At 38.8% G+C, this 19979-nt stretch overlaps 2 protein-coding genes across 2 annotated transcripts in view; one reads left to right on the top strand and one right to left on the bottom strand.

Annotated features, from left to right (window-relative positions):
- GPD1L (glycerol-3-phosphate dehydrogenase 1 like) overlaps positions 1 to 19979 on the bottom strand; it is an 844690-nt gene that overhangs the window by 214293 nt on the left and 610418 nt on the right. The window lies entirely within an intron of this gene.
- The window catches only part of OSBPL10 (oxysterol binding protein like 10), a 172126-nt gene that overhangs the window by 128069 nt on the left and 24078 nt on the right, over positions 1 to 19979 (top strand). Inside the window, exons 7-8 of the mRNA XM_050938385.1 lie at positions 7664 to 7810; positions 16177 to 16660. Coding sequence (XP_050794342.1) covers positions 7664 to 7810; positions 16177 to 16660 — 631 coding nt within the window. The remainder of the gene's footprint in view (positions 1 to 7663; positions 7811 to 16176; positions 16661 to 19979) is intronic.

Genomic DNA, 19979 nt, shown 5'->3' with positions numbered 1-19979 from the left:
CTTTGAATAAGGTGAAACTTGTCTGCTAAAGGGCAGAAGCACTTTCAGAGTAGGAGACGGTGGAGAAATACCAAAAAAAATTAAAATATCAGAATTTAGATGTGTTTTAGATGTAAGAGGATGAGTGCTACTAGTTCTAGAGCTTGAAGGACATGGTGACCAGAAACAATCAGTTCAATTTACTAACTACAGATAAAGTGTTCAGATAAATATATAAACTCTGTAATAAGTCAGTGATTTTTATGCAAAATCTGTTCTGATAAGCTTTTTTCTTATGCATCCAGCACACTTAAGGTCATTTTATGTAATTTTAAAAGTTTGGTTTTGTGCATTTTTAATTGATTTGAATTTCTCTCCAAATGGAGCTTGACACAAATCACAGGTTAAAACTATCGTTCTGTAAATAAGAAATGCGTCAGTCACGATTTTCAAAGATACTAAAAAAGAAATTTAGCTATCTAATTTATTAAATAAATGTGTATAGATATAGTATGTCCTTCTGGTTAACAAAAAGCAGCACCAAATTTAGTGTAAAGAGTATATTTGGTTGCAAATCAACATGTTTTAGTGGTTACCTGCCAGTGAGAATCAACCTTTCTTTAGGAAAGTAACTAAAAAGTATAAATGCAAAAGGTGATTAAAATTAATCATTTAGATTAAGGTTTTCTGTTTGCTGATTTAAATCATGTTTAAAATTAGTGATTTAAATAGTTTCTACCGTGGTAGGAGAGTTGAACTCCCTGGATGGTGTTAGTAATACTTACTGTAACTTGTGGCTGTAAGATGGATTTGAGGTGAGGGACACTGTCTTTATACTCAGATTTTTTTTATTTTGAGAAATAATTTTAGTTTGTGATTAGTCTTCCTGGATTTTTTTTTCCTTTAGCACCCACTGACAAGCTAGTTACTACATAGAACCATTTACTAAATGGATCTTTCTGAACAAGCTACACCTGAGACTCAAATGATAGGTTAGCTCATTCAGCTCACTGTCAATGAGGGTACAGTGCATTGATGGATCTTATCTCATCATGCACATGCTGCAGTTGGTAACGAATATGTTTAAATGATTGGAAGGTATAAATACAGGCAAAAGAAGCTGACAAGTCACTCACAGAGATGCATATGCAATTAGTGACAAACCCACTGAGAAGTAATGGTTCATTGTTAATCGATATGTCTAAAGGTGCTGTTAATATTACCTACTGTAGAAAAAGGAATCTAATTCTGGCACTAACAGTGGTGACTAATGTATGGGACAAATTTCTCAGCGAATGTAAATTGGCATAGCTCTGTGGACTTCCAGCCAAGAATCTGGCCTGTGAGTTTTAATCGCTGTCACATATGCAAGTGATGAACACTGCTGGCAAACCTCTATTGTGAACAGAATGAAATTCAGAATGAAAAATTAGAGATGCAAAAGACTATTTGCCTACATTGAGTTTAAGGTTTACTGGTTGAGGTTATCTATGACCAGTTGACTCATCATTAACATGGCAGTCCTTGCCTACACTGAATGCTAAATTGTGTTTTAACATTGTAATCAAACAAGATATCATTTCCCACTATAGACAAAACCTGTGAGTAATTTAGTCCATCCTTCTCCATGCATGAGTGTTCACTACAGTATATAGTCTAGTGCATTTCCCAAGCTAGTTTTAAATGTGGAAGCCTCATCCCTTGAGTCTACTTCCCTTAGGAAATTACTTAAAATCCTAATATATTTTACTATCAAGAAATCATGATCATTAACCTAAACTTTGCTTCTGTTAGTTTCATCCCATTGCTCCTGGTTATATTCCCTTGTGCCACACTAATTTTTTTTCATACTTACCATTTATACCCTTCAAATATTTGTTGTTTTTTCCTTTCCTCACTCGCTACTAGGCTAAACCTTTATATATTTAGCTCTTCAGTCTCACCTCACAAGTCAGTCCTTCAGCCTTCTCAATCATTTTATATCCTCCTTGGAATTTCCTCTAGTTTGTCTATATTTTTCTAGTAAAGAAGTACCTAGAAGAACTGAAGATAGTGGTCCAGGTATAGCAGTGACAGTTGTCTCCTTACTTTAATATGAAGCCTCAGCATATATAGCTTTAAATGTGCATTGCCCTTATTTTGTTATCATATTGTACTGCCAAAAAAAAAGTGAAGTCCTCTGTCATGATTCATCGTACAGTTACCCAATTTATTCTAAAAACATTTGCCTGTACGGTTTGGGAGTCCATGTTTGAAAACTTGGTCCTGAAACTGATTACTCCAAAAGAACTAACCGCCTAAAAATTCAGTTATGAGACTGTCATCAGAATTTGAAAAATCCAGACTTGTTGAGAGATTTTTGTAGTGGAGTAGAGGCTTAAGGAGGTTTTTCCTCTTATAGAAAATCTGCCATTGGCTATATGGATTTTATTTACTATCTATGGAAGTGTACTCTTCCTGATTTTTTTTTAAGACAGTCTACTTATTTGAAGGAATTTTTACTTACTGATTTAATCTCTTAGAAAGAGAATTGATGTTTCTTGACAGAGTTTGTTAGTTAAAACATCAATTCCTTGTCTTAACAAGTGACCTCTCTAAATGAAACAATCTGCTTTTTAATTAAATTGAGTGTTTTAAAAATGATTCTCCTTCAAAAAAGTGCATTTTCATAAATCTCCTACAATTGAACCTAAAAGATATTAATACTGAGAGAGGCCTAAAAAGTATTTGGTTACTTTGAAATTAAATAAATAAGGTTTAAACCTTAAATAGGACTGCAGAAATAACCTGTTATTTTTCACATATCATCTTCTAGAATTTTTTTGGGAAGGTAAGTTCTCTTTAATATCTCATCTCCACTATTATAAGCTTTTGTTTGCCTTTTTTGAGTTAGGTTAGACCAGGGGTTGTCAAACTTCATTGCACTGAGACCCCTTTCTGACAACAAAAATTACTACATGACCCCAGGAGCAGGGACCGAAGCCTGAGACTGCCTGGGTCCCAAGCCCGAGCACCACCAATTTGGGCAGGGGGGACAAAGCCAAAGCCAAAGGGCTTTAGCCCCAGGTGGAGGGGGGTGCTGTAACATGATCCCTGCTACCCAAGGCTGAAGACCTCGGCCCCGGTCGGTGGCGCTCGGACCTTGGCCGCAGGCCACACTAAGTCCAGTGCCAGGCTTGGCAACCTCATCAGGGGTCGCAACCCACAGTTTGAGAACTGCTGGGTTAGACATATGCATGTGTAATGGAAAGGCTGTTGTACCTCACTCTAGCAGTGGTACTGACCAAGCACTGTTCACAGTTATGTTTTCCCCTAAGTTGACAGCTGTGAAGCGGAGCAGCTCAATAACTTTAATGCGTACTTTGAAAATTATGAGGGTTGAGGTTGTCTTGTCCATTGGAGAACAAATATAGAGCATGTTAGTGCGCTCTCAATTAATTTCTTTCCTGTAAATTGATCATTCACTTACTGTACTCTAATTATTTAGATGAGCTGCAATTTTTAAGGATAATCAATAGCCATAATCTTCTGTGCTCAGCTGAATGGGTTAATTATTAGTTTTATACTCAATAGTGTGTTTGTTTTGTTGGAAGATAAAGAATAAAATCCTGGTTGGGTATTAGTTAACTTTTTATTGATGCAACATACTTTTGTTTTGTGGCTGTATGCACACTTGCCCTAGAATTTGGTTATACAGTGACAGCTTCACCAGTACTTTTTTGGAGAAATTTTGTTTGCGCATTTATTTAAAAAGTCTTCTGTATGTTCAAGGCACTTAATAGGCAATTCACCTACACTTAGGAAATAGTATTTAAAGAATATGGCTTATTGAACCGAAGAGGACTGCAGTTCACTTTCTGTAATGAAAATGGCAGCTGGCTGGCTGGCTGGGTTTTTAACTTTCATTGGCAAAGAATGAAAAGGAGTAGAAAACTAAAATAGTTCCATGGCTGCATTACTGCTCACTCTGGATAAAAGGCTAATATTGATGCACTTTATTTTTAGAGTAGTTTACAAAGTTAAGGGCTCTGCATTTTTACTGAAAACTGTAGTCTGTCTCTGCATATGTGGTGTGAGGAGGGGCAGGGGTGCTGGGGCTGGGGATGCTGCAGCACCCCCTGGCTTGAAGGGGTTTCCATCATATACAAGGTTTATAGTTTTGTTCAGTGGCTTTCGGCACTCCCACTATGAAAGTTGTTCTAACACCACTGAGAACAGGTTAATATTCTAAAAAAGGATTAGGTTTTTTAAATATTAAGCATAGTATACTAGTTTCACATGATATTGACAATTGTATTGATTATGGATTGTACAGATTATGGACCTCCCCTGTGATTTCTGCAGTGGCTGATGCGCCTGGCCCAGAGGCTGCCTGAGGAGCTGAGGCAGCCCCTGGCCCAACCGCACTGGCTGCTGCTGGGGCAGTCTTGGGCCACCGCATTCCCCTCCACCAGCAGCAGCAGGAGTTTGGGTGGGGGGCTCAGGGTTGGGGCGCGGGAAGGGGTGAGGTCTGTGGTCGGTGCTTATATGGGGGGGAGGGGCTCCCTGGAAGTGGCAACATCCCTCAGCTCCCAGGTGGAGGCATGGCTAGGCAGCTCTGTATGCTGCCTCTGCCTGCAGACACTGTCCCCCGCAGCTCCCATTGGCCACGGTTCCTGGCCAATGGGCGCTGCGGAGCCGGCACTCTTGGTGGAGGCAGCGTGCAGAACTGCCTATACTTGCCTTTGTCTAGGAGCTAAGAGAGGGGGAAGTTGTTGCTTCCGGGGAAGTGCAGAGCCAGGTAGGGAGCCTGCCAGCCCCGCCAACCCCCTCCTCCTCGCCAGTGGGGGTCCTGGGCCACGCTCTGCCACTGCCCCCCCCAAGCCCCATGGTGCTCCCAGGCTTCCCCCACAGCACTTGCAGAACCCCTGGGCTCCCCTCCCCCTTCGCCCCCGATTTAGTCAGGAGTATATAGTATAAGTCCTGGACTGATCACATCTGTGAATTTTTGTTTACTGCCCATGACCTTTCTATGATTTTTTTTTTTTTTTTTTACTAAAAATACATGTGACAAAAACGTAGCCTTAATTATGGACGGTACCTTCAAATTCACCCTTAAAAGTGTAGAATCCTGGGTTCAAAAATCTACTCATTCAACTTAACAACGATGTGCAGGAAAAGAATTCTTGTTCATTTAAAAAAATACCCTTAATGAATAGGCAAATATAATTTTACAGTGTTGTATCATTGCACTAAATTGGAACAGAAACAGTAGCCAGTTGATATTTGGTTAGTAACATTTTTGAATTTGAGTGTCGCTTGAGAGCTTAACACCTACTAGTCTGTCAAATGAAAGATAAGTATATTTCTCCTGCTAGGCTGTTGTCTGCCCATGTGTGCTTGGGGAAACTTTAAAAAAAATACAGGCAGAAAGCTGCCCCCTGGGATACCTTCAGGAAACAGCAGCAGCATCTTTCCAGTGTGACTTATTTGCAGTTAAACCCACAGATCTCAGTGTCATGTGACTAGAAATGCCGGCAGCAGATTGACATCAGCACTCTTTCAAACTCAGTTGAAATTAAAAACGGGGAGCGGGGGAGGGCAGGTTCTGTTGCGTGTTCTTAGTACTACTAATTCCAGCTCTAGCTGCTTGCCATTAACTGAGCTAGCAGCAAGAGCAGCAGTACTGATAACGGTAGCACGGTACTCTTGATGAGGTCAAGCGGGATGAAAGGCAAGTCTGCTGTAGAAACTTCTACTGTAAGTTCTGAAGACCCCTCCCCACAGTCCCTCCAGATGAAATTCAGTTATGCACATAACAGCGTAGGACTGCAGCATTCTGCATCTACTATACAATTATGGAATTAGATCATGTATAGTAAGTGTTGTCAGATTATGTGCTAACATACTGAAACTGAACTTGCCAATCATGCATTAGTTGATTAGTGGTGGTTGGGTGGGTTGGTTATCATGCTATACATTTTTCTGAGTGGAAAAAAGTGGTGGTTTTGCCCTTTCAAAAGCCTCCACAGTTGTTAAGGTTACAGTTTACCAGTTTGGAGTTAAGTGTTTTCTAGATGGAGTAGTTACAAAGAACCTTTTTAATTGCTCTGTGTTCTAGTGGTGTTTCATCAGATGAAATTAACATAGCTAATTTGAGTTCAGAGATGTTCTACTAATGGTTTATATTGGAGGACAGCTGTTGAAACATGCATTCAATTTAAAAAAAAAAAAAGAAAAGAAAAAAAAAAAAGCCTAATCCAAATCATGGAAACATCTACACATAATAGTGACTAGCCAGCAGAATATTGGTGAATAAGACGTGCTTCATGTATGTTACTATTGTAAGCCATGTGAGGGATTTTTGGCTCTAACATGATTGTAGACTGTCTTCCGAGCAAATTGTTTTAAAATCCAATTCTGTGTACAATAAAAGAAGAAGCAGAATGTCAGTTTTTTTCTCTTTTGCTTGGAATGTTTAGTCTTTGCTGTAAAAATCATCACAGCCTGTCTTTTTGGTAATTCCTTAAAATTATGTATCGATTTATATAATAGAGCAACTGTCGTTGCAGCAGTGATATTCTTTTTTACAAAATTAAATATATATAAGACACAGCTACACACCAGAGTTAGCAATAAAGAACCATTGATGCTGCCTCAAGAAATGTGAACAACTGTCTTGTAAATTTTTCAGCAATATAAACAAAAAAAGAACAACCATGTAAGAGCAAACCCAAATAATTCATGTCCTGGCCCTGAAGCTTGTTAGACTCTGGCTCTGATGAACCACCAAGGGGAGTGAATTCCATATAAAAAGAATTGAGTTTAAGTAATTACCACCCAGACATAGTTTATGAATATACTGTAATTTAAGAGGCAAGAAAATGTTATGTTTTGTTGCAGAATTTTCTATATTCCCTTCCCACCACACACACACACTCTGTACACTTTGGAGGGAGGTGGCATAATTTTTCTGTTTTTGTAAATCCTCAATTGGTATATCTGGAAAATGGGCAGATATACTATTGATCCTCTGTCTTGAACACAAACAAGCTAAATGTTGAACACCATGCCATGAATTCATAGCACTGCAACGAGCAGAAAAATTCACATTAATATACATACCTCTGATTAGACTCTAATTTACCTTCATTATAGAAAGTTCTAGACTATGATGGTCAAATTAGCATTGATAAGCATTTTATTCAAAATTTACTTGATCCATGATTTCTAGAGTTAAGCAATTGGGATGAATGAGGGGAAAAATCATGTGAAGTTAGTCCTCAATATGATGATTTCTTAAGATATTTATTTACATGAGTGGTTTAGCAAATCGAAACTCTCTTGAGGATGCTGATTCTCAACCATGCTTGTTGTTTAATAGATAAAGAAAAGAACAAGCTTCTGGAGGGGAAGGCATTTTGCTTTTGTATACCTGTATCAGAACTTTGCACAGTGTTCCCCGTTGCTGACTGGAACTACTGCAGTACAAATATTATATAATAATTTATAAATTAATACTTGCTAATGATCACCATTGTTGCTACTGAAACATCAAAGTTGTAGTACAGCCTTAAGTGGATTTTTGTAAATGGGCCCCCTGGGTGCTCTGAGCTATCCCTATTTTTAAACATGCATAAGTACATGACATAAATTGCTACTTGTTTATCCGGTTGGTGATGCTTGGTGATTGTTTTCATTTTAGCATTCAGCTCCTGAGCTGATCCTGGTTGAAGATGAGATGACAGATACCGAAGATAATGAAGAGGAGGATTTAGGAGTCATGGAAGATCAGCGTAGCATAATTCTTCATCTCATCTCACAGCTCAAACTTGGCATGGATCTAACCAGGGTAGGCACACTTCCTCTGTGGTTTTTTTTTTTTTTTTCAGTTTTGAGTTGCTCGTTCTTTTTTACTAAATCAGTTCTTCCTCCCAAACTATTTTGTTTCCGATCCCAACCTATTCTGAAAACCCTTAAGCAATAGTTTTCATAATTTGCTACTTTTCAAAAGTCTGGTCCCATCCTGGGGCAGTATGGAGGGTGATCAGCTTTCTTAGGTAGGCTTTTCATGTCAAATTACAGCAGCAGGAGCTGCAGAAAATGAAGGAGAGGAAAACCTATGTTTGTTTGTAGGCAGTGGTGGAGGAGCTTTACAGATTTATATTTGTCTTAGAAAATTAGACTTTACTGTGGGCTTCAAAACAGGACCTCAACATTCCATTTGGGACAGTGATCATTTGATCCAAACCAATCTGGAATTGTGGTATAATGTTTCCACAGGGCAGCTCACAGTTTCATTTGACCAAATCTTTTAGTCCCATTATAGTCATCAGGAGCAGAATAGAGGCCATGATAAAATTTCTGTCTTGCTCTTTAAGGCCCTCATTTTGTAAACGCTTACACATCCTTAACTATGTTCATTGGTGCTGGAACTGCGAGTGGTGGGGGTGCAGCACACGCCCTGTTTAGAAGTGGTTTCCATAAGACATAGGGTTTACAGTTTTGTTTAATGGCTGTCAGCCCACCCACTATTAAAATTGTTCCAGCACCTATGACTGTGGTGTGAGTAGACTCATTGGACTTGGTATGATTGCTCATGTGAGTAAAGTTGTTCACATGCATAAATGTTTGCAAGGCCAGGTTCTTCATTGCCTTTTCTTGCTGCTCATTCAGGACAAAATCCTGCATTCTTTGTATATTCAAAACACTCATGAAAGCAATGGGTTTATTGGCTGTGCAAGAAATGCAGGACTAGGCCCATAGTCAGTTTCATTTCACCTGCATCTAAAAAGATAAAGTGAACACTGGGAGTTAAAGGGTTTCAAGTTAAGGAACAAGGAAGATGGTATACTTTGGTATCAGATACTTTCTGATCACGTGAAAACTTCAGGCAATCTACTATAACAAAATTATGGCCCCTCAGGACAAAACTACTCTTTATGTTAGTCATATTACAAAAGATTACACATTGTGTATTCCTTTGTTCCGAAACCATTCAAATAAATTATATATATATGGTATATCATAGAATATCAGGGTTGGAAGGGACCAAGATGTCGTTTAGTCCAATCCCTACTCAAAGCAGGACCAACCCCCAAATAACACCCTCAGGGATTGAGCTCACAACCTGGGGTTTAGCAAGCCAGTGCACAAACCACTGAGCTATCCCTCTCCCCACTAAAAGGAATCTTGTTGTAGAGGTGTTACCCGAGAGATTTTCTGCAAGCCCCTTCAGAGTTGGAAAATTTGTAGATAGTTTGAAAATGAGAACTTCCTCCCGCTCATTATTTTGTATTCCACTCTGTAGTGATTTTCTTTCTTGTGGATACATAGTCTTTGAGAGGATTTTTTTTTTCTAATGGTATGGAGTACCCTTACAGAAAGCTTTTTTTGTTTGTTTGTTTGTTTGTCAAAGAAGTGAAATAAGTAACGTGAATTTATTCTAACTTGTTTCCTCCACAAATGAAAGCAGTGTGGGAAGATCGGAGAGTTGTGTCTGTATGGTAGAGTAGTTATGAAAGAGAGCTCTTCTCAGGGGCATGTAGATATACAAAAAAGCTTTGCTTTGCTTTCCTTTTGATCTTAGAAATAGATTTTTATTAATTTACATTGTATTATTTTTCTCTGAAAGAAAGGATTTGCCCAGTGTGGTCTATCCTCTCCTCATATACTTATGTATATGCCTCCTTCTCCTAAAATGATGGAAATAATAAGACAAAATAATATGAACAAGACAACTTCAAGGTTAAATAGTCCTTTAATCCATTGCAAAAATAATATCAGATACCAGTACTGCCAGTAATGTTTTCATTTCTGAATGCAACCAAAGTTTCACCACTAAATTTCTGAATTACTTCTGTTCTCATTTCTTAGAGCTGAGAGAAACACCCAGGCCTGTATACTGTTTGTATTTCTGTTTGCTTGTTGGTTTTTGCATTCTTCAGCCTCTTAGGGCTCTTCAGCTTTAGTGGTCTGGCATAAATGCTGTAACATTTCTATCCTGAATTCAGAATGTTACACTAGATCTAAAAGCATCATAGACCTCCGCCGTTAACACCTATTTTGTAAACCATTTTCTGCTTTTGGTAACCTATGTGACTTTTATCACCCCACAAAAACACTTGAGGGGGCAGTAAAACTATTGGAGTCTAATATATCAAACTATCTCTGAGATTCTTAGAGATGGTGATGGGCGATTTCTCTTTAAATTTCCAGTCCCTTCTCTGTACGGGTGTTGCCACACACAGTCCCCAAATACAAAATAGTATGAATGAGAGGAACGATAAATTGAGGCTATATCAAGTGAAACATGAATATCTTCTGTTCTGATCAATCACTTCTCATCCACTGTGGGAATCAAATACTTAGGGTTTTTTGTCCCAAAGGATAATAATTTGTTGTAGGCTGTGGGTTGTTTGTTTTTGTAACAATGTAAATATTCCTAAGTGTGCAAAAATAAATAAAAAAAGTTACAAGAATCTGTACTCTGACCTTGATCTCAGCTCACGTTGACAGGGCTATGTGAACTTTGGAGCACATGGATGAATGGCATCTGACCCTAATATTGGCAAAATGTTAATGTGTGTGTGTATATAGATATTTATGCTGAATGAAGAATAAGAAACTTGTTTAGCCATGTCAGATTCATTTTTAGTGTATATGATGCATGAATGCAAATTGTAAGAGTATCAGTCAGATCATTGTGTTACCATGGGCACATGTCACTTTTCTAACCATTTGTGAATTTTTAAAAAAGTACTGACTGGTTGGTTTTATTTATTTTTAAATTGTCTAGATTGCTGACTGATATGAGGAGGCAACCTTTAGCCAGTATAGAAACAAATCCTAGTTTATTGGGTGACAACACTTATTTCATTTTTAACCGTTCCTCTAAAAGTCAAATCCCAGGTAACTTTGATATTGGTCAGCTTTTGGGTCTGCCCGAGCTAGTTGTGACAGATGTTGATGTTAAAATCAAAAGATGTTTGACATCATGACTTCAGTTTAGTTTTAAGTGTTTTTGAATTTCCCAGTGCCTACTCCACCAGGGCTTTTTCTTTAGTTGCTTTCATGAACTAGAAATTGTTGTATGATACATATGTGGCCAAAGAGTGCTCTTCTGATCACTTAGTGGCAATTGCTCCTGAAAGACTTACCATAAAATTCCTGAGCCATATCAGAGGACTGGTTTCTTATGTTGGCATATTAGCATTGGCTACGTACAAACTGACTCAAGTTTGCTAAGAAAATAATAGCAGCACTTTAATGTTGCACAGGTGCTCACTGCTGGAATGAGAGGTGCGGCCCCATTTCCTATTGAAGGATTGTATTGCACTTGCTATCTTGACTTGACATCACTGATTGCATTGGGTTTTGCTGGAGCAGGCTCCTGCATTCAAGCAGACTTCACAGCAGTCAGAGGTGCTGCATGTGGGTCCACAGCTCTGCGTTGGTAGATCACAGTGTAGCACTGAGGCTTTAGCTGGATCAAAGTTTTTAGGCTGCACTTTAAAGTGCTCTTTAAAGTAGATTTATAGTGCAAATAAGTTTTGAAATTTGTTCATTCTTTGGCTTTTAATGAAAAATGACAGAAATTATTATTAGCCTAATACTTTTTCAGCGGCCATTTCTGTCCTGTAATTTGGATAGCTGGTCTATTAGTCACACACATTCCACCAGACAGATCAATTGGAGCAACATTTGGTACTATTTCTGAGGTGCCTAGTATCCTCCCCTCTCTTCCCAGTTATGTGCTAGCCTAAAAGTAATGGCTGACAACATATACACCAACAAAGTCATGCCATAACCCAGAAGAGAAAAAATAAATCCATTCATCATAAATGCACATGGTAGTTTATTTTCCCATGTTACAAAACTTTTTGTTTGTTTTTCAAATTACATCTGGCTTGAAACTTGACACTGGGATGCAAACGTGCCCTATTTTTACTCCCACAGTAACTTCTTTGAATAGTAGAATGCTTCTGTCCATCTTAAAACAGTGAATTCTCATCTCAGTGGGAAGTGGCTGTGCAGATATTCCCTTATTCCTTCAGTAGAACGGCAGCCCAACTTTCTTGCCTCACAGCAAGGTGCATAAAAATCAATTGTTAATTAAAAAAACTCTGATTTGTATTTAAAGCAAATGGTTTAGTATTAATTAAATACAGTTTTTTTTAAATAAATCTATTTAAAATTGAAATTATGGCAACTTATATTAAGGCCTAAATGTATTATAATCTATAAAAATCATTTAAATGAAAAAAATAATATTAAGCTGTACATGTTTGCTTAGAAGTTTTAGGAGATGTCACTGACTAAGCACCTGGAACCAGAGTATGCTGAAGTGTTAAACCAGCTTTTGACAGCAGTAACTTTTCCTGTAGGCCCAGAGAATGCTTTCTTGTCCAGCTGTACCGAAAGGAGGACAGGAGATACTTGATATGGTTTTAATCAGGCTGCAACTTTATTATTAGGTATCTGGTATTACCCAGCAGATAAAAATGTACTGTGCAGGTAACTCCATGATCATTTCAATAACTACCTGGGGGCTTATGCCAGTCCCCACCTTTTTCCATCCTGGTCCCCAGCCAACCCATATGGTTACAGGGGTTAAGGTGGGCTATAAGGGAAGGGGGGGTTGGCTCCTGCCACACCAGTCACAGGCGCCCTGAACGCTCTCCTCTCTCCCCCCCATTCTGCTCCTTTAACACAAACACCTCCTTTTTAAAGCCTTCACCAAGCCATTTATCTGGTCACTGTACCTTCCCTGGGGACTACCTGCACTGGACAGCCGCCCCACACTTACTGAATGAGTTGCGACATTATAGCCTAACTCCCTTCCCTACTCACCATAGCAAAGCCCTCCCTGAACCTGCTGTGGGGAAGGTGACCCCCCCTCCAATTAAAGGCTAATTTCTCAGAATGAGGGTCAACTCCAAAAATTGATCAGAATCTTTTGGACTATTTATATTAGTGCATGGTAGTGTGAAATACAAAAATATACAGTATATAGTTTCAGTATTCAAGAGAACATTGTACAGATATTTTTTAGAACTCTTGAAAGTTACATTGAATTTAAAATCTATGAAATCACTCAGTGAAAGCTCAAAAACTTGACTCATTTTCATCTCCAGAGATTTCATTTTTGAAACTATTTAGTTATTTGTAGTGTTAGCTGTGGAGGCTTTTTGGTTATATAGGAATTTAAATCTTTTCTTGTAAACTGTTTTGCTTTTTTTTAATTATAAATTTGAGTTAGAATTCTATGTCTCAAATTTTTTAATCAACAGTTGAAATTATAATGAAAGCATTGAGTATTTTTAATGCCTGTTTAAGTAGTTATGCTGGCATATTTATGAGGAGCAACTGGCTCTAGAGGATAAATCCAGCAGTAGAGAATATGGAAATGAACACCAGAATATTGACAAGCAAGTTCAGAGGATGAAATCTTTTCAGCTTTAAAATTTAATCACAAAATCAGCAACATTTTAAACATATTCCTTCATTTTCCCTCACTCTCCAACCCCACAGCCTCTGATCTGTGCAAATAAATGTTGTTCTTGTCAGGTGCGGCTACTTGAGCAAAAGGGAAGAATTGGACTGTGGTTTACCAAAAGGATGGCTTTGCAGTCCTCCTCTCCTCCTTGAATTCTACATAATGAATACATTGTTGAACTCTCACCAACTTTTTAGGGGTTTGTAGAACATTAAACCCATTTTTAAAGGCTATCAACCTCCTTTTGATGCACACACTTTTTGAGGCGTACAGCTAAAGATTTTGTTTAATATAATAAATTTAAGTCACTGAAGTAGGATAGCAACTGTGATGAATTGCTATTTGAATTATACCAGACAATAAATATTTGGGCTGAAAGTGAATGTTTTAAAATGTTAGTTATTTTTCATCTGTGAAACCATTTTGATATTGTGGGGAAAGATCATGACAAACTACTCTTCAAAACTGAAATCAAACTTAAAAAGGAACAAAAAATCCACCATTACTATTTGTTTTCATTATTGAATTATTTTGTATAAGTAAGCCAATACAATATAAGGTGTGGGTTATGCAGCTTCAGCAAGGCTGCATGCAGAGATCCAAACACATGCAACAGATTGCAGGATTGGGGCCTAAGTCCAGTAGGCAACACATTGCTGATAGAGTCCCCAGGAGTGTACAGACCCAGAAGAAAAATGTCCCATCAGTTCTGCATGATATATTTAAAACAGCCAAAAATGATGGAGTCCATAAAAGATGTGAGTAGAGCTCACAATATTAATACGTTAGCAGAGCCCTTTAAATCAATGCAGCTGTCTTCCTTCTTGGATATGAACAGTAACTTTGCCAGAGGTGAAAGTAAGCCTGTCTGGTCCGGTATGGCGTACTGGCAAGAGCCAGTAGGCCGTGCTGGACCGCATCGACTTCCAAGGCGGGGATTGAAAGGGCTCTGGGCTGCCCACGGCTGCAGGCAGCCCTGAGCCCTTTCAATCCTGGCTGCAACTCCAGCAGCTGGGCTGGGGCGGGGATTTAAAGGGCTCAGAGCTCCCCGCGGCTGTGGGCAGCCCAGAGCCCTTTGAATCCCGGCCACGGCTCTGGCAGCCGGGCTGGTGCCAGGATTTAAAGGGCTCCAGGCTTCCCTCAGTGGCAGGAGTTCTGGGCCCTTTAAATCCCTGCCCCAACCCTGCAAATCTCGGGGTTCCCCCTGGTGGCCAGAGCCCCAGGCCCTTTAATTTGCCCGTGAGCCCTGGGAGGCTCCCAGCCACCTGTGCAACTGGGAGCCCCTGGTTAATTTAAAGGCCCTGGGTCTCCCAGCCACAGCTGGTTCCCCAGGGCCTTTAAATCTTGAGAGGCCCTGCCTCTTCTGGATGAGGCCACGCCTCCCTCAGGACTCCGGCAGTACCGGTAAGTCCTGTAAGTTACTTTCACCCCTGAACTTTGCAACAATACTAATCTCTGCCTGCCTGAACAGCGGCCGTTCTGATTCACTTGTGAAACATTAATCTGTTGTAGAATAGCATGGCAATATGGGCTTGGGTCATTGAGAGAATCCATTCAAAGAAATATTTGTGGGTTAATTGTAGTTTTATCATTTTAATGGAGATAAATACCTGACAGCTTCCATTATCTTTACTCTCTAAAAAGGGTTAAACTGTGCATTAGTCTGATTTTATAACAGTGAAGGGAGAGGCAAGATTCCTTACATTCAAGATGGCGATGGTACCACTCTGTCCTTGCCTGATTCTTGGAGCAGGGCAGAAGAACGAACTGAAAAGAGGCGAGTGATGAAGAAAGGAGGGAATTCAAAGGAGAGTAAATTTGAAATTCATTTGCCAGAATGAGTGTAGAAAGAAGGGCATGAATGTATTTACTTAGTATTCCTGGGGATAATCAATACTCATCCTGCAGCAGCCTGGCTCCTGCCTGGGGCTCCAAACATATTCCCTGACAGTGATGATAGATAGTGGAAAAATGGCTCTCTAAGTGACAAGGACCGATCTGGCACTTCCAGTTCACTTTAAGCCATGTAGATAATATATTGTATGTCTCCCCTATTAGCTGCAACTCCTCACTAGCTTCTCTCCTGTGATCCTGTGTAGAGGAGGAAGATGTTATTCTGTGTTGCACAGACCTCTGCTGCCCTTCAGTGCATCATAATAGTTTTCAGTAAAACTATTATTAACAACACAATATTACTCTTACAACCAATGTTAATTAGATGATTTTGTGTTCTCACTAACCATTTGGAATCTTGGGTACATTTATTTATATAAGCATCCTCTGACATGTTCAGTAGTCTGGGAAGTCTGCCTTTTTTTTTTTTTGAGGGTTAATAGTAATTCAGCTCAGATTTGTGTTGTGTTAGAATTCAATTAACTTGTACCAGACTGTTTTCACATTCTCAAAGAGTGAAGGCTTCTAAGAACAGTGGTTTTATTAGCTGACCAGAAAGAAAGGGGAAATAGTGGATCCATGTCACTTGGTCTGTCATTGAAAACCATAATGAAATAGGAAGCAGCTTGTACAGCTATCAAGACTACTATTTTTTCCTCGATTCATTATTTATACTGTATTCTAAGAGAAATTGCTCTCTGGCAGAGGTGGGGGAAACAGCTATCATGAAGCGTGGCTCAGCTAAAATTGCAGCTGTCTTAACTGTTTACTATCCCTGTAGTATAATCATTGGGAATCATACCTGCCTTTGTCTGCTTTGAATACAGGTGGTGCTTCCAACATTTATTTTGGAGAAAAGATCTCTGCTGGAGATGTATGCAAATTTCATGGCCCATCCAGACCTGTTTTTGTCAATTGCAGCTGGAGCCTCTCCTGAGGAAAGAATTATTTGCTTTGTGGAGTATTATCTAACAGCCTTTCATGAAGGCCGAAAGGGAGCAGTTGCCAAGAAACCCTATAACCCAATAATTGGTGAATCATTTCATTGCTCATGGGATGTGCCTAAAGACAAAGTGAAATCATTCAGAACTAACAGTGCCTCTGTAGTTTCTACAGACCAAACCAAGGAATTTGGCCAGGGCCAATCAGAGTGCTACAAGCTGAGGTTTGTAGCTGAACAAGTATCCCATCACCCACCAGTATCATGCTTTTACTGTGAATGCAAGGAGAAGAGAATGTGTGTGAACGCCCATGTATGGACCAAAAGCAAGTTCATGGGAATGTCAATAGGTGTTTCTATGGTAGGTGAAGGTAAGAAATATGCTTTGCTTTATTTTTTTGGGAGGGTATTAGTGTCAGCACCTCATAGAAAATCATAGACGAAGGTTTGTTTTGGTTTGTTTTGTTTAACTCCAGTAAGGTTAAAAAACAACAACAAAACCTACCATCTTAATTGTGCTATTTGTTGCTTCCATTAATTTTAGAATTAAAATAATGGAACTTGTGTTTGAGAATATTGTCCAGTTTCTGTTCAGTTTTAGTGTACATATATCTTGTATAATATGTGTGCCTTTTATTTTTGAGACTTATTCAAATCTACAGTTTAGAAATTGTCACATTGTACTTGCTAAAATATGATGACAGCTTTACTTATTACAGTACCTTACAGTAACAATTGTATCATAGCTAAATAATCCTCTTTAGAGTTGGTATCTAATTCAGTGTGGGAAACTACTGTAAACAATTTTCAGAAGAATATAGAATAATTGTATATTTTCAGTTAAGCCTTTTCATCTGCTTTTACCTGGCTTCTGTTAGATGAAGAAATATATTTTAAACATGTCTTACTAGGCTATAGTACCTTTTCAATCTTTACAGCAAGTCATACAGATGAGGCCACAATCATGTTGTATTGTTGGTTTGCAATAGAACTAACATATTTGCCTGTTCAGTGATAAATCCATTGATCAAAATTATTAATACATTTAGAAAACATTATCAAATTATAAGTCATTAATGTATGCTCTGGATTGACAAGTACTGCTTGGATCATTATCACTATTAATGTGGAATCTCCGTAACTAAAGGTTTTTACGGACGGGTTAGACAAACACCTGCAAGGGATAATCTAGTCGATACTTAGTCCTGCCTTGGTGCAGGGGGCTGAACTAGATGATCTATCGAGATCCCTTCCAGTCCTAAATTTCTATGATTCTATCAATTATTTAAACAAAAAAGATGTATTGGAGCATCTTGCTGAATCCTCTTGCTACTCAGGATTATTCTGTTCTGTACAGCGCCTAGCATAATGGGGTCCTGGATCACAACTAGAGCTCCTGGGCACTACAGTACTACAGATAAATAATACCGTCTACATGTGCTCTCTAGTGTTTTGTCCCAGATAAATTTAAAATTATGGTCCTAATTAACCGCCAAGCAGAGGGATAAAGAGAACTAATAACAAATAATTTTTTTCTCATCACTGCATTAGGTAAGTATTGCTGAGATATTAAGAAATGTACTAACAAGGTAGATGCAGGTAGTGATGGACTTTGGTAAGTGATTGTCTAAAGAAATTTTTATCTGTGACTTCACAGCTCCAATAGGAGTAGCAAAGTAACGTGAAATAAAGAACAAAATCAAATAATAGAAAAGTGGTACGATAACCTCTTTCCTAATATTAATACTTTTCAGTTGTTTAGTTATTGCAAAATGGAACAGTCTTGAAACAAATGTTACTGCTTTTAAGATTCTTGGAGTCTAAATCCTGCAATAATACTTCTGTTTCACGTGTTTTTTTCCTGTTTCAGGCAGTGTGATACTACGTCAGACACATTGCTTTTTACGTTGCAATGTATAGGGTAATGGGAGTCAGGAAGGAGTCCCAGAGAAGCTACGGAGTTAGGTTTCCAATAGCTTGGTAATGGAGTGAAGTAGGGTGGGAGAGTGGGAGTTACTAGAGCCAATAGATCTTCAGTGACTTTATTTCTTCAATTTTTCCTTCTGTTATGAATTATTTTTCATAGTGGAAGGGGAGTGTTCAATGGAACTTAAGGCATGTCTGTGTATGAAGATGCTCAGGAATATTAATCTGAATTAACTAATCCACTTCACCTTCAGACATTTAGTTAAACTGCATTAAACCCCTGTGTGGAGACTCTCTCATTCAGAATTAAAATAGCCTTAAAGTGAATTAAATTAAACCGAATTAAGACCATTTTAATTCACAGGAGTTTAATGCACAGGGATTTAATATGATTTAACTGATTTAAATTCACACCTCTGAGTTAATTCTGATTAACTTTCCTGAGTGTCCCTGTGTAGGCATAGCCTTCATTTTTGTATTAAAAACTAATGAAAACACCTGTGATAAGTCATACAGTAGGTCAGAAGATTTAGCCTACTTGCTGTCAGCTCACATGGTGCTCTCAGGATTTGGGGTGGCTGGCTGGCAGGGGGAATGTTGAAGTCTCGCAGAAGTTCCAGACATACAACATTAGGAGGCCACCTGATGTGCTGAGATACTACTGAGCCCGCCTGTTATGCCAATTTGGGCACCCTTTTTACCTGTCTTGCTAAGTCAGGCTATTAAGCCGGCTCCACTGCAGAATGAAACAGACAATGAGATCAGTTCTGGGAAGGCTCAGCTTAAGGGACTTGTCCCAGAACTCAGGTGTCCACCTCCCTTGGAGTGCAGACCCAAAGATATATAATGAAATTCGTCAGTGTGGAGGAAGGTATGCACAACTTCTCCCCCCTAACCCCCCCCCAAGTTAGAAATTACAGAAACTGGGTTTAATAATAAAGAAAACAAATTTTATTAACTACAAAAGGCAGATTTTAAGTGGTAAAAGGGGTAACAAACAGAACAAAGCAGATTATTAAGCAAATGAAATCAAACATGCAAACTAATCTAGTTTCACTAAAGAAATTGGTTACAAATAGTATTTTTCACCCTAGATATTGTTGCAGGCAGGTTGCAAAGTTTCTGTGGTTCAGAGTTCGTTATGTTCCTTTTCAGACTGGACCCCTGTCTCAGTCTGGATTTCTCCTCTGCATTCCCTTCAGGTGGCTTTTCCAGTCTTTCTTCTTGAGCAGACAGGCCATGGAGAGGAGGAATCCTGGTTGCTTTCCTATCCACCCTTAAATAGGATTTACAGGAGGCAGGAATCCTTTGTTTCCCAAACTTGACCCCCTTTCCCTTCCAGTGGAAAGTTACAAGAAATCCCGGGTAGTGTTTAGTATCAGGTGACAAGACCACCTGAGTCTGTAAGATTACAGCGTCCATGAGTTCCTTTCTACAGTCCATTGTCCTTGCTGATCGGCCATGAGCCCTTTCTGAATTTTCCATTGTTTTACCTGAAGTGTTAGCAGTGGGTGTCACCCAAAGTAACATAGTTGAAATACAGATACATAGTCAATATTCCTAACTTCAGATACAGAAATGATAACAGGCATACAAATTGGATAATTACATTCAGTAAATCAGAAGCTTTCCAATGATATCTCACATGAGCCATCTTGCATAAAGTATACCTCAGTTTTGTCATATTCATATCATAAGCATATTTTCATTAAAATATGGAATGAAACATCACATGCATTAACAGATATTTTAAAAAGTTACGGA

Source organism: Gopherus flavomarginatus, chromosome 2 (assembly GCF_025201925.1).
Source record: "Gopherus flavomarginatus isolate rGopFla2 chromosome 2, rGopFla2.mat.asm, whole genome shotgun sequence".
Classification (NCBI taxonomy): Eukaryota; Metazoa; Chordata; order Testudines; family Testudinidae; genus Gopherus; species Gopherus flavomarginatus.
Note: the sequence above shows the minus strand (reverse complement) of the source record. Positions and strands in the feature narration are given on the sequence as shown.